This window comes from Stegostoma tigrinum, chromosome 16 (assembly GCF_030684315.1).
Source record: "Stegostoma tigrinum isolate sSteTig4 chromosome 16, sSteTig4.hap1, whole genome shotgun sequence".
In the NCBI taxonomy this organism is placed as follows: domain Eukaryota; kingdom Metazoa; phylum Chordata; class Chondrichthyes; order Orectolobiformes; family Stegostomatidae; genus Stegostoma; species Stegostoma tigrinum.
This window is the reverse complement of record NC_081369.1, coordinates 21232736-21245247: the sequence shown is the minus strand read 5'-3', so window position 1 is coordinate 21245247 and position 12512 is coordinate 21232736. Positions and strand designations below refer to the sequence as shown.

The window sequence follows — 12512 nt, the reverse complement described above, 5'->3', positions numbered from 1 at the left end:
CTCACCATTAAACCCGCAGAGAAGGGAGGCGCGGTTGTAGTATGGCACACTGGCCATCACATTGCTTTGACCAGGCACCAACTCTCTGACACCACCTCCTTCTGGATCATGACCCCACCCCCGAGCACCAAACCATCATCTCCATAACCATCTACAACCTCATCACCTCAGGTGACCTCCCAACTACGGCCTCCAATCTCATCCTTGCCCAACCCCGCACTGCCCGCTTCTATCTCCTTCCCAAAATCCACAAACCTGATCTTGGAATTCTCCAGCATCTGCAGTTCCCATTATCTCTGATACTATTTTAGCCCTGGTTGACCCATTGTCTCCGCCTGCTCCTGCCCCATCCCAGGCCCTAAGAAGATTTTTCGAATCAAACAGATGTTCACCTGCACATTTGTTATTGTGATATACTGTATCCACTGTACCCGGCGTGGCCCCCTCTACATTGGGGAAACCAAGCGAAGGCTTGAGGACTGCTTTGCAGAACACCTACACTCAGTTCGCAAGAAACAACTACACCTCTCAGTTGCAAACCATTTCAACTCCACCACCCACCACCTGCGTTGCCATAATAACGCCACCTGAAAGATGCAGGAACAGCATCTCCTATTTTGCTTGGGAGCCCTGCAGCCCAAGGGTATCAATGTGGACTTCACAAGTTTCAAAATCTCCCCTCCCCCAACCACATCCCAAAATCAGCCCAGCTCGTCCCTGTCTCCCTAACCATTTCTCCCACCTCAAGCCCCACCCCTATCTCCTACCCACTAACCTCATCCCGTCTCCTTAACCTGTCCGTCCTCCCTAACTCCCCACCTACATTCACCTTCACTGGCTCTAACCCCGCCTCTTTGACATCTCCCCCTGTCTCCCTATTTATTTCAGAAGTCCCTTCTCCTCCCCCATTTCTGAAGAAGGGTCCAAACCAGAAACGTCAAACTTTCCTGCTTGTCTGATGCTGCTTGGCCTGCTGTGTTCATCCAGCTTCACACTGTGTTATCTCAGATTCTCCAGCATCAGCAGCTCGTACTATCTCTGTAACAAGGATATTAGTTGTCCCCATTGATGTTGACTGATACATGTCAAATTTAATTGTGTTTACATTTTGATCTAGTGTTGATTTCTTGAATTCAATTCTAATTGGCTATATAGGGTATCAAGTTAATGTGATTTTTTTCTGTTCATAGATCACTGTGTCTAGACATTATGATTATAAATACTATGGTACCTGCTTGTAATAGTCTGTTGCTGTTTCACAAACAAGAAATTGGGAGTTAGCATAACAATGCTATTTGCAACTACACTAGTGGATTCTTTTTTAAATGGGGCAGATCCAGAAACACAGGAATTATCTCAGGGTAGATTCTTCTCAGTGAATCAAGAATCTGCGTTCTGTGAAAATGGAAAAGAAGCAGATGTCTCTAATAAATGCCTCAGTTTCTCAATAATGCTCATTGATTTTCTAAACCCTTTCCTTGGCACAGAGTAATAGACACTTGGCCATTGATCCCTCCTCAAGTGAAAATGTTTATTCCTGGTTTTTTTCTGTGCCCCTCATAATTTTATATATCACGGCCATGTTCCCTCTCCGTCTCCTCTGCTCTAAGGAAAACAACCCCAGTTTGTCCAATCTCTTTTTTCATAACCGGAACTCTTCAGCACAGGCAACATCCTGTAAATCTCCTCTGCACCCTCTCCATTGCTATCACATCTGTCCCATAATGTAAATTCCAGAACTATACACAATACTCCAGCTGTGTCTGAACCAACATTTCATACAGTTCCAGCATAACTCCCCTGCTCTCTCAAACTCTAAGCCTCAGCGAATAAAGGCAGATATACTACGTGCCACCTCAACCACTTTATCCACTCGTCCTGATACCTTAGAGGACTGGTGTACAGGTGGACCAAGATTCCTTTGATACTCAGTGCTTCCCAGGGTCCTACTGTTCATAATGTATTCCTTTGCCTTGTTTGTCCTGCCCAAATGTTTCACCCCATATTTATTTCTGAATTAAATTCCATTCGCTACTGATCAGCCAATCTGACTAGCCTGTCTATCTCCGCCTGGAATCTAAGGCAATCCCCCTCACTGTTTTTTGCCTCACCAATTTTTGTATCATGTGCATCCTTGCTGATCAGGCGACCTATATTTAAGTTTGAATCATTGTACAAACTTTATATAAACCTGTATAAACTTGTGATGTAGTAGATGCAAGTAAAGCCCGTACAAGTTGTAAGTCCAGTTTCCCATTTTAGCTTATTACTTTTTTCAATGTACTTGTCTTATTCTATTGGCTGCACAATTTATCTTAATTGTACTGGGTTTTTTTTTGCAGGCCTACATTGTTCCTGCAGCAGCTATATTTAAACCTGTTCAACCACATGAAGAAACCAGTGCTATGCTTCACAACATGAGAATCTATGGGACAATCTTCCTCACATTGATGTGTCTGGTTGTTTTCATAGGTGTCAAATATGTTAATAAATTTGCCTCTTTGTTTTTGGTATGTGTGATACTATCCATCCTGTCCATTTACATGGGTGTTATCAAATCAGCAGTTTATCCTCCAGAATTTAAGTAAGTAATAACATTTCTGTTAATTGTTATTTTGAGTAGAAATGCTAGACATCATTTTCGCTGTGAAACAATATTTAGAACGCATGTAATTGCTGCTGTAAGAATATTTTTTGCATGTACTTGGGCAACTAAAATATGAAAGTATAGCATTCTGCAGCAACTTTTGCCACAGTTATAATAATTGGATCTGATGTGAATATTTAATAGTATGAGAGTCTGTTGTCACGGTAAGTCAATCTTTTCTAGTTTCGGAAGTATCAAGTAAAAACTGCAGTGAATAGCTCAGATTGAAACAAACTACATGGACAAAGGAACTGAGGGCTTTGTTGCTAAGTTTACAGATGACACAAAGTAGATGGAGGGACAGAGAGTGTTGAGAAAGTGGGGAGGCTGCAGAAGGATAGACTAGGAGAATGGCCGGAGATGTGGCAGATGGAATACAATTTGGGGAAGTGTGAAGTTATGCACTTTGGTAGGAGGAATAGGGGCGTAGTCTATTTTCTAAACTGAGAAAGCCTTCAGAAATCTGAATTACTAAGTGGCTTGGAAGTCCTAGTTTAGGTTTCTCTGAAAGTTAACATGTAGGGTCATTTGGCAGTTAGGATGGCAAATGCAAGGTAAGTGTTCATTTCAAGAATACAAAAGCAGAGATGTACTGTTGAGGCTGTATAAGTCTCTGGTCAGACTGTGTTTGGAATATTGAGAGTAGTTTTGGGCTCTGTATTTAAGGAAGGGTGTGCTAGTATTGGAGGTTTACAAAAATGATGCTGGGACTAGGGTTTTTCATAGGAGCAGTTGAAGACTCTAGGTCTGTACTTGATGGAGTTTAGAAGGATGAGGGGGATCTGATTGAAGCCTACAGAATGCTGAGAGGCCTAGGAAAATAAAGTGAGAATGAAAAGCTTCTGATTCCCATTGTTGAGAAAAATGTTCCCAATTTTTCCCTTTATCTTCAAGTGGAGAATTGAGAATTTCACCATTGATGTCTTCCTATTTTCATGTTAGTATCTCATTTAAACTTCAATTCATCCTTTTTATCCCACTTCCTGTTCTTTCCTTCACTGAAAATTGTAAACTTCTGACACGTACTTAGTGGGTATCTGCCAGCTGCAGCTCAGAGTTCTTGTCTCATCTATTATTCAACTGCTTCTTCAGAACAATATCCTCCATAGCCACCATTTTCCTCAAATGTATGTCCACACATCAGCATCAGCAAGTCACCAGCCTCACGATATCACGCTTGTTCTTAGACCAACTCAAGACAGCAACACCAAATAAGACATACGCAATACCAGCTTCTACAGAGGCTGCATTTTGGTTTGCTTACCTAGCTCACGTTCACCCTCCTACTTATTTGGACTCTGCCAACCTCGGTCTGTTTCATGTTGCTTTCTCCAAGCATACTGATTTAACAAGCTCCCAGCCTATATGTGTCATATCCCATTCTCATTGCACAGGGCCTTTAGTGCTTACTGCTGTCAAACAACACAGGGCAAATTACTGGCTTGCGGTTTCTGAAGCAGTGTTTAGCTGGGCTTTAAATATGATGCCAGGAGCATCGAAGTTGTAAGTTCCCTGCAGTTGAACACTTGTGTCTCTCCAGCCACACAATTCCCCAAAAATGATGCCCAAGAGTCTCGTTGCATAATTTAATCATGTGAAGAGCTGGAGGTTGCAACAGAAATATTGCTATGAGCCACGGTGGACTGGGTGCAATGTTTGTCACTGAGCAAAACAGCTTTTAACGCCAAATGGGGAAAACTCCATCCGTTGGACTGTTTGTGTGCAATTACTTACAGTTGCAAACCAAGTTAATAAAGAGTATGTAATCCATATTTGATAAATAGGGGCATAAGAGTACAAAAGTCAAAAAGCATACTTCCAATCCTTGATTAAACATTATTTTAGCCTCAACTGGAGTGTTGCATTCAGTTCTGGGCGCCACACTTTAGGAAAGATCTATGAATTATGAAGAGGGTTCAGAAGAATTTTTTTATTTGTTCATGGATTGTGATCATCGGTGTATGAGGGTTTCTTATTGCTCATTCTACTTGTTCTTGAGAATGGGATGCCAAGCTACTTTTATGAACTGATGCACACCCACAGAACTATTACAGAATGGGCCTTGGAATTTTGACCCAGTGACTCAGGAACAGCTGTAGAGTTGCCCTTTGCGATGGTCTTTGACTTGAAGAGAAATTTTGAAGTGGTATTTCATTGCACCTTCCATTCCTCCTAATCAATGGAGGTTGCACATTTGAAAAGAGCTGTTGAAGAATCCTTGGTGTATATCTGCACTGCATCTTGTCTTTATGATGCACACTAGCCACAGCGCAGGGATGGTGGAAAGTGTGAATATTCAAGGAGTAGGACATGTTGTGGTTCCAATAGAGCAGGCAGCCATTTTCTTGATGTTGTTATTGGAACTGCACTCATCCAGTCATTTACTATGATGGCTCCAGGGATAAAGGACTAGTCATATGGGTGGAATGGAAAAGCTATTCTCCCAGAAACACAGAAATGGAGAAGGTAATTTAGTAAAGATGCTCAAAATTCTGGAAGTTTAGTAAGAGTAATAAAATAAGTTTCCAGTGGTAGAACAGCAAGTGGAAGACTAACTTCAGGTGTTAGGGAAAAAAATCAGAGGCGACTAGAGGGAGGTAAAGGACCTAGTGACTTGTCCAGATCAATGCTTGAAAAGCTGATAGAAGTTGGTTGAGTAGTAGCTTTCTAAAAGGTAGTGGCTGTATATTTGAAAGATGAGGGGCATGTTATAAGGCTATAGGTGAAGAGTACAGGAGGGGGGGGAACAAAAGCCCGTAAAGAAGTGAGAGGGGCCAAATTGTTTCCTTCAGTGCTGTATTATCTGATTCTGTTATTGGAGTTAGTAGAAACATAATGAAATCAGTACTATTTGATAGAATAGTTTTGTGAGCATTTTTTATTGCTGCATACTGCTTAAAAGTATTGTGCAGCTGTCAGCAAGGGTAGTTTTTAATTTTTAAAAATTTACTGTCGGTCCAGGTTGTGAACAGATTCCAACTCTGCAAGTTTATTTTACACAAGTTGGAACACAATGCAGGGCAATATAAAATAGCCCATTCTTAAGTATTGTATCCATTCATATGTTGGATTTTTAAAGTTATGCGCCAATATGAGATTGAATTCATATGCTTTTAAATTGGAAACCCCCCCCCCCACCCCACCCCGTACGACAACATTAAAAAGTACTATTGAGATAACAGTGTGGAAATTTTTTGAAGGGTTGCGACCCAAAACGCCAACTTTCTTGCTCCTCTGATGCTGCCTGTGTTCCTCCACCTCCACGCTGTGTTATCTGTGACTCCATAGTTGGCAGTTGTTACGATCTCATTTAAAAACACTTTTTTTTCAGGATATGCATGTTAGGAAATCGAACACTTTCTCGAAATCTATTTGATATTTGTGCCAAAACCACAACTGAAAACAATTTGACAGTGACAACTAAATTATGGGACCTGTTCTGCACTTCTAAAAATCAGACAGACACTTGTGATGAGTATTTTATGCAAAATAATGTCACAGAAATCCAAGGAATTCCGGGTGTAGCAAGTGGCAGAATAAAAGGTTTGTATGAGTTTATGTTAATGCATTTTGGAATATTTTTATAAATAGTGGAATCATTTGTGCTCTTGAAATGGTGAAGGATATCATTTTCAAGGCTGGATTCTAATCACTAACTCAAACATTTCATGAAGTTTATAATGGTGAAGGATATCATTTGAATTTTTACCTTGACTTTATTTCGAGTAATTTTTTAAAATCTAAAATCATGTTTCAAACATTCTGAATCGCATAGATTTTAATTTTAAAAACACCAGCCACATCAGTGAAACAAGACCTAAAGGATACATTTTTCCAATTGTGAATGTGGTGAATTTGCTTCTTTACAATCTGCTGTAATTAAGATTTCACTGTCTAATCTTTGTCAATTTTGTAGACAATCTGTGGAGCAGCTACATGACCAAAGGAGAGATATTACAAAAGCATTCTTTACCATCAGTTGAAGTTTCTGGATCAAGAAGGAATCTGCCTGTCTATGTGTTTGCAGACATAACTACTACGTTTACAATGTTGGTTGGCATCTTCTTCCCTTCGGTAACTGGTGAGAAAACTAGAATTATTACAGAGGAAAGATGATTTTAGAACGTATAGAAGTTTTGCTAGTGCAGCCCAAATGCCATCCTCTGCAAGTTAACGAGAGCTAATAGGAAAGTCACACTTCAGTTGGTGATAAATCTGTGTAATTCTGGCACACTACACTCTTTTTGCCCATGCCAGACATATGTTTTTATAAAGTGTTCTGTCAGCACGTGACCCCTTCTACTTGCTAACATTTTACCGTTTGCTTTCAATTTAAACACTTTGTTTTCCCATGGAATTTAGAAATCAATAATAATGACTGGGTATGGTATTGTTTACTAATGCACAAGCTCTTTGAAATGCAGAAAGCAATTCAGTTGTTATAACGTCATTAGAAATGCAGTTTTAACTTGTGAATAATTTCTCGACTTTTCCAAGAACTGACACTAGGAAGTTGCTTTCTATTATGTTTGTGCATAAGTATTAAATATAATTTTAGCACTGACATCAAACACAAGAAAGTCTCAACTGTAGACTGAGCAGTTGGTATATGGAAATTGTGCAGAACACAGTTCTATACTTAATGTTAGCTGGAATTTTAACTCCTGTGTACTAATGCGTCGTTAATAAAATACGCTAAGAGATAATGATAATTGCACTGTACCATTGGAAGTTTGTTTATTTATATAATTGTCATTATCATAGACTCATTCCCTTACGTTTCAATGGTTTTCTAATGATTTCTGTATTCTTAGAGAAAATGTGACATTCTCTGTAGCTCCCAGATCAATTCAGGCCGAGTTCCACTTTTTAAAAAGATCTATAAACAAAGCAGACTCTCAGTCACTTTATAAGGTGAACTACCTGTACCAGCGCAGATGCAAATGATGAAACTGTCGCCAATGTAAAACATTCGCACAAAATGTCTCTTGTTTCTGTTTCAGTGCTGATTACGATTTCTAGTACATCAAAAGGGATGTCTGCATGTAACTGCCCATTATTTTGAACTTGTGTTTTTTTTCATGAGGAATGTATTCCATACAATGAAGTTATCCCTGGTATTTAATATCCTATATCCATTACCACAGTGTCTCTGAAGGCAACAAAGGACAAAGTAGTTTTGAACAAAATATGAAAACTTCCAAATGCTGGCATTCTGAAATAATGGAAATTTAAGAGGTCAGCCAGCATCTGTGGTGGGGAAAAAAAAACAGCTGTTTGATATTTTGGGTGGAAGTTCTTTAACAAGATTAGTTTTGTCCCCTGCTTCCAGAAAAACATGTTGACCAGGACAGTTTTAGCATTCTGTTCTTGTCATTGACTCGGACAGAGGCCCTGCAACATACAAGGTATAAATCTCTCGGGTTTTTCTTTCACTGGGGTACAATAGCTGTCACTGAAGCAGGTGGAATATTTCAATCTGCTTTACAGTAGCGACATAGATATTTGCCACTGGGAATTTGTGCCACTATGAATTTCCTCTGTATTGGACGGTGATTTTAAAATACTATTAAGTACTACATCCTCTCCCTCCAATAAGCTATTTTATATTTGTAGATTCATTGCAAAATTTATCCTTGTAATCCATATTTACCATTGTGTTTAACAGAATACAATTGAAACTTGAGTGAAATGAACAAGGAGCTAAGTACTTGTTCATGTAACATAATTATCTGCTTTTATTTATTAGGTATCATGGCTGGTTCTAATAGATCAGGAGACCTGAAAGATGCACAGAAGTCCATTCCCATTGGTACTATCCTGGCTATTGCTACAACCTCATTAATTTGTATCCTTTTTATTTGATTAGTGATTTGTACAAAACTGCTTAAAATTGAAGCAAGTCACATAGTACAACCTGTAGGTCCATGTTGGGATGCTTGTGAGGCTTGTTAGATGCAGTTTGTTTTCCTTCCTGTAAGCTATTTTGCAAGTTATCAAACCATTTAATGGCAGGCCACGAAGAGACCTGAACAAAAATTGAGTCCCCGATGCAGTGTCAAAGAAATCCACACAATGAGTCTGATCTGTCAGATAGTGTTGTTTACATGAATACGAGAGAATCTCCCAAATATCCTGGTTAATAGTTATTTCTCCACCAACATAACTCAAACTGCTATTTTTTTCCTGGTGATTTCATATTGCTATTTGTGAGGATCAATCTTGGTACATGTTAATGTTTTCAACATTCTTTCACTAATAATATTTCAAAAGTGTTTACTTGGCTTTAAAGCACTTTGAGATGGCTGAAGTCCATACAGGATGCTACGAAAATACAATTTAGTTTTTTTTGGCCCCATCCTTTTTAAGATAGGGGACGGAGAATGACTTCACTTACGTCATCAATACGCCTCTGAACCCTGAGTAAGCCTTCAGCTGCAGTAGTTGAAGTTTTGTTAACACAGGATTCTTTTTCATAAAGTGTATAAAGCTTGCTGTGGAGCATGTTGTTGGAATGTCGATACACAGACCGAGACACGAAAACATGCTCAAGACCCCACCCCCAGCAATGCTTAATTTCCCAGGCAGCACACATACATAAGCAGCGTTCGCCTTCCCCTTCAACACCCCCTTCCCCCCGCCTTCCGAAAAACACTCCCATACACTCAGTTCACTTCCGACCTCCTCCTCAATCCCTTCTCCTATCAGGCGTATATCAGCAAAGTTGACTGTCAGGGAATGCAGGTCGAGAGGTTGAGCATTTTTGGGAATGAGGGAGAGAGTTAGCACCAATTGTGAGGAGAGTTTATGCACTTTCAGGAATAAGTGTTCCACTCAAAATTGTATAAGTCAATGAAATGAGGTCAGACCTTCCAGTTGGATCTTTTAAGACACAAAATACAGACGTGACTTAGCCACTGCCTTTGAACACTTCATCATTTTATCCTGCTGGAGCCAGCACTAGAAAGTGCAAAGACTCCAGGGTAAAATGGTGAGTGGGCAGAGTAGATTACATTGAACAACCAACACATGATCTCATTCTTCCATGAGTAGCCTATTCCATGTTCCCTTTATAAGGTAAGTACATCTACTCAAGCTTAGGTTTGTTTACTCTTTTGGATTTGTTATTTCCTCAAGAATTTTAGACATCTCCCCTAAGCCTTTTCTTCAGGGTAAATAAACCTAGGTTTTTGAATTTTTTTGTATCTCGGATGCCTTAAACTGGATATCAGCATAGTGACCCAATGGAATACTGCCTCTTTGAGCAGCCGTGAGTTCTAAACCCACTAATTTCCTGTTGGTGGCACGACAGAATTATTGAAGAATGTCTGGCAGGGTTTCTGACTAATTTGCGTGCAATTTAAAATCTATAAAATGAGACCCAGTCAGTTTTTAAAACTTATTCCCACCTTCTAGGTCTTGTATTGTTGCTCATTGAGGAACTGAGCCAACAAAATATATCTGAACAAAAATCTCAAATTATTCTGGGCTGTATTCTTATTTTACTCTGACTTGTTTCCTTGATAGTAACAGAAAAATTGGCCATATGAAACAGCCATACGCAATTTAATTGAAGAGTGAGGGGAGCATATATTAAAAGGTTGGATGGTTACTTCTAATTTTTGTTATTCTGTTTATTTGTACACCTGAGTTTTGTTGTTAGTTAACTCTTGAAGCACATTTTTAGCTCTCTACAAAGTTCAGTTTAGTTAAATTTTATTTCACTTGACTGAAAATCAGACTTAAGCAGTGTTGTGTTATTTGGAGCCTGTATTGAAGATGTTGTACTCAGAGATAAGTAAGTACCGAATCAATTCGAAAGGAATAAAAAATGTTCTTCTGTGAAAAGTCTGTCTGCAAATGCATTTGACTAGTGTAATATTTTTAAGTCTTCTTAGAATAATATGTAATTGAAGTATTCATCTCTGTCACTCACTCTCTAACTTCTGGACTCCCCTGTCGTCAAAAATGTCCTTTCTCCATCTATTAAAACTTTATAGATTTCTGAGACCCCTGCTTATTCTTCTAAACTCTAGTGAGTATAGCCTTAATCAATCCAGTGGCTCCCCATTAATCAGTTCTACCATCCTAGGAATCAGTTTGGCAAAATTTCTTTACACTCCCCCAATCACTAGAATACCTTTCCTCAACCAAGAAAACCAAAACTGCACACAGTACTCCAAGTGTGGTTTTCCTATACACTTTTATAGCAAGACGTCCCTGATCCTGTACCTGGATCCCCTTACTATGAAGGTCAGCATATCATTTCACTTCTTCATCACCTGCTGTGCCTGCCTTACTTTCAGCCACTGGTGTACAAGGACATATGCAAATCTTGGTGCAACACCCCTTTCCAAATCTCTCACTGCTCAGATTATAATCTGCCTTCCTGTTTTTCTACCAAAGTGGATAACCTCACATATACGCACATTGTATTGCATTTGCCATATATTTGCCCACTTATATAACTTGACCAAACACTAAATTTTCTCTGCATCCTCTGCAGCATATCCTCTCACCCAGCTGCAAGTTTGGAGGTATGACAGAGTTTGTGTCACATCATTAATATGTATCGTGAATAGCTGGGGGGTCCAAGCGTTGACCTCTACAGTATCACACTGTTCCTTGTCAATTGGAAAAATACCTATTTATTCTTACTGTTTAATTCCGTCTGCCAGCCAGTTCTCTAAAAGTTGCGCACTGAAATGGATAATCCCACACACTCTGACTTTGATGCTTATCTCATTGGTGGGATCTTTATCGAAAGCCTTCTGAAAACCTAAGTAGATCACATCTGCTGGTCTCTTGCTATACACTCTACAAGTTACATCCTCTAAAGATTCTAGTAGATTTGTCAAGTATGACCACCCCTTCATAAATCCATGCTAACTCTGTCCAGTTCTGTCGCTGTCTTCCAGTGAATGTTTTCAACATTCTATTGTTGATAATATTTTGAAAGTTTATTTGGCTTTAAAGCACTTTGAGATGGCTGAAGGCCAAGAGGATGCTGTGAGAATGCAACTTAGTTTTTTTTTGGTCCCATCCTTTTTAGATAGGGGATGGGAAATGACTTCACTTATGTCATCAATACGCCTCTGAACCCTGAGTAAGCCTTCATGGGTGCCAACTCTGCAGTAGTTGAGTGATAATGGGAACTGCAGATGCTGGAGAATCCAAGACAACAAAGTGTGGAGCTAGATGAACACAGCAGGCCAAGCAGCATCTCAGGAGCACAAAAGCTGACGTTTCGGGCCTAGACCCTTCGTCAGGGTCTAGGCCTGAAACGTCAGCTTTTGTGTTCCTGAGATGCTGCTTGGCCTGCTGTGTTCATCCAGCTCCACACTTTGTTATCTGCAGTAGTTGAAGTTTTTTTTTAAACACAGGTTTCCTTTTCAGATTGTATATAAAGCTTGTTGTGGAGCATGTTGTTGGAATGTCGATGCACAGACAGACTCTCAAACACGCTCTCGACCCCACCCCCGGCAATGCTTAATTTCCCTGGCAGCGTACACACATGAGCAGTGTTCTCCAGTGTTCAGCAGTCACCCATAATTACAGCCGTGCCTTTATTTCTTACAGATCTAATTTCCTTTTTCATGCCTTCCTCAATATTACATTACTGTTTAGGGTTGTATATACAACCCATGCTGTCATTTCTGCCCTTGGTGTTTCTAAGCTTACCATACAAATTTTACCTCATCAGAGCGGATATCCTTCCTCACAATTGCAATAATTTTATTTTTAATCAACAGTGCTAACTCATTTCCTTGTGCTTTTTGTCTGCCCTTTCAAAAAATTGCAAACCTCGTATTCAGTTGCCATTCCTGGTCACCCTGCAGCCATGTCTCTAATCCCCAAGATATAA

The 12512-nt window shown here is 39.7% G+C and overlaps 1 protein-coding gene across 1 annotated transcript in view; it reads left to right on the top strand.

Moving 5' to 3' along the window:
* Window positions 1–12512, top strand: part of slc12a4 (solute carrier family 12 member 4) — a 113961-nt gene that overhangs the window by 62811 nt on the left and 38638 nt on the right. The window contains exons 7-11 of the mRNA XM_048546568.1: window positions 2343–2584; window positions 5979–6190; window positions 6564–6728; window positions 8397–8495; window positions 10388–10445. Coding sequence (XP_048402525.1) covers window positions 2343–2584; window positions 5979–6190; window positions 6564–6728; window positions 8397–8495; window positions 10388–10445 — 776 coding nt within the window. The remainder of the gene's footprint in view (window positions 1–2342; window positions 2585–5978; window positions 6191–6563; window positions 6729–8396; window positions 8496–10387; window positions 10446–12512) is intronic.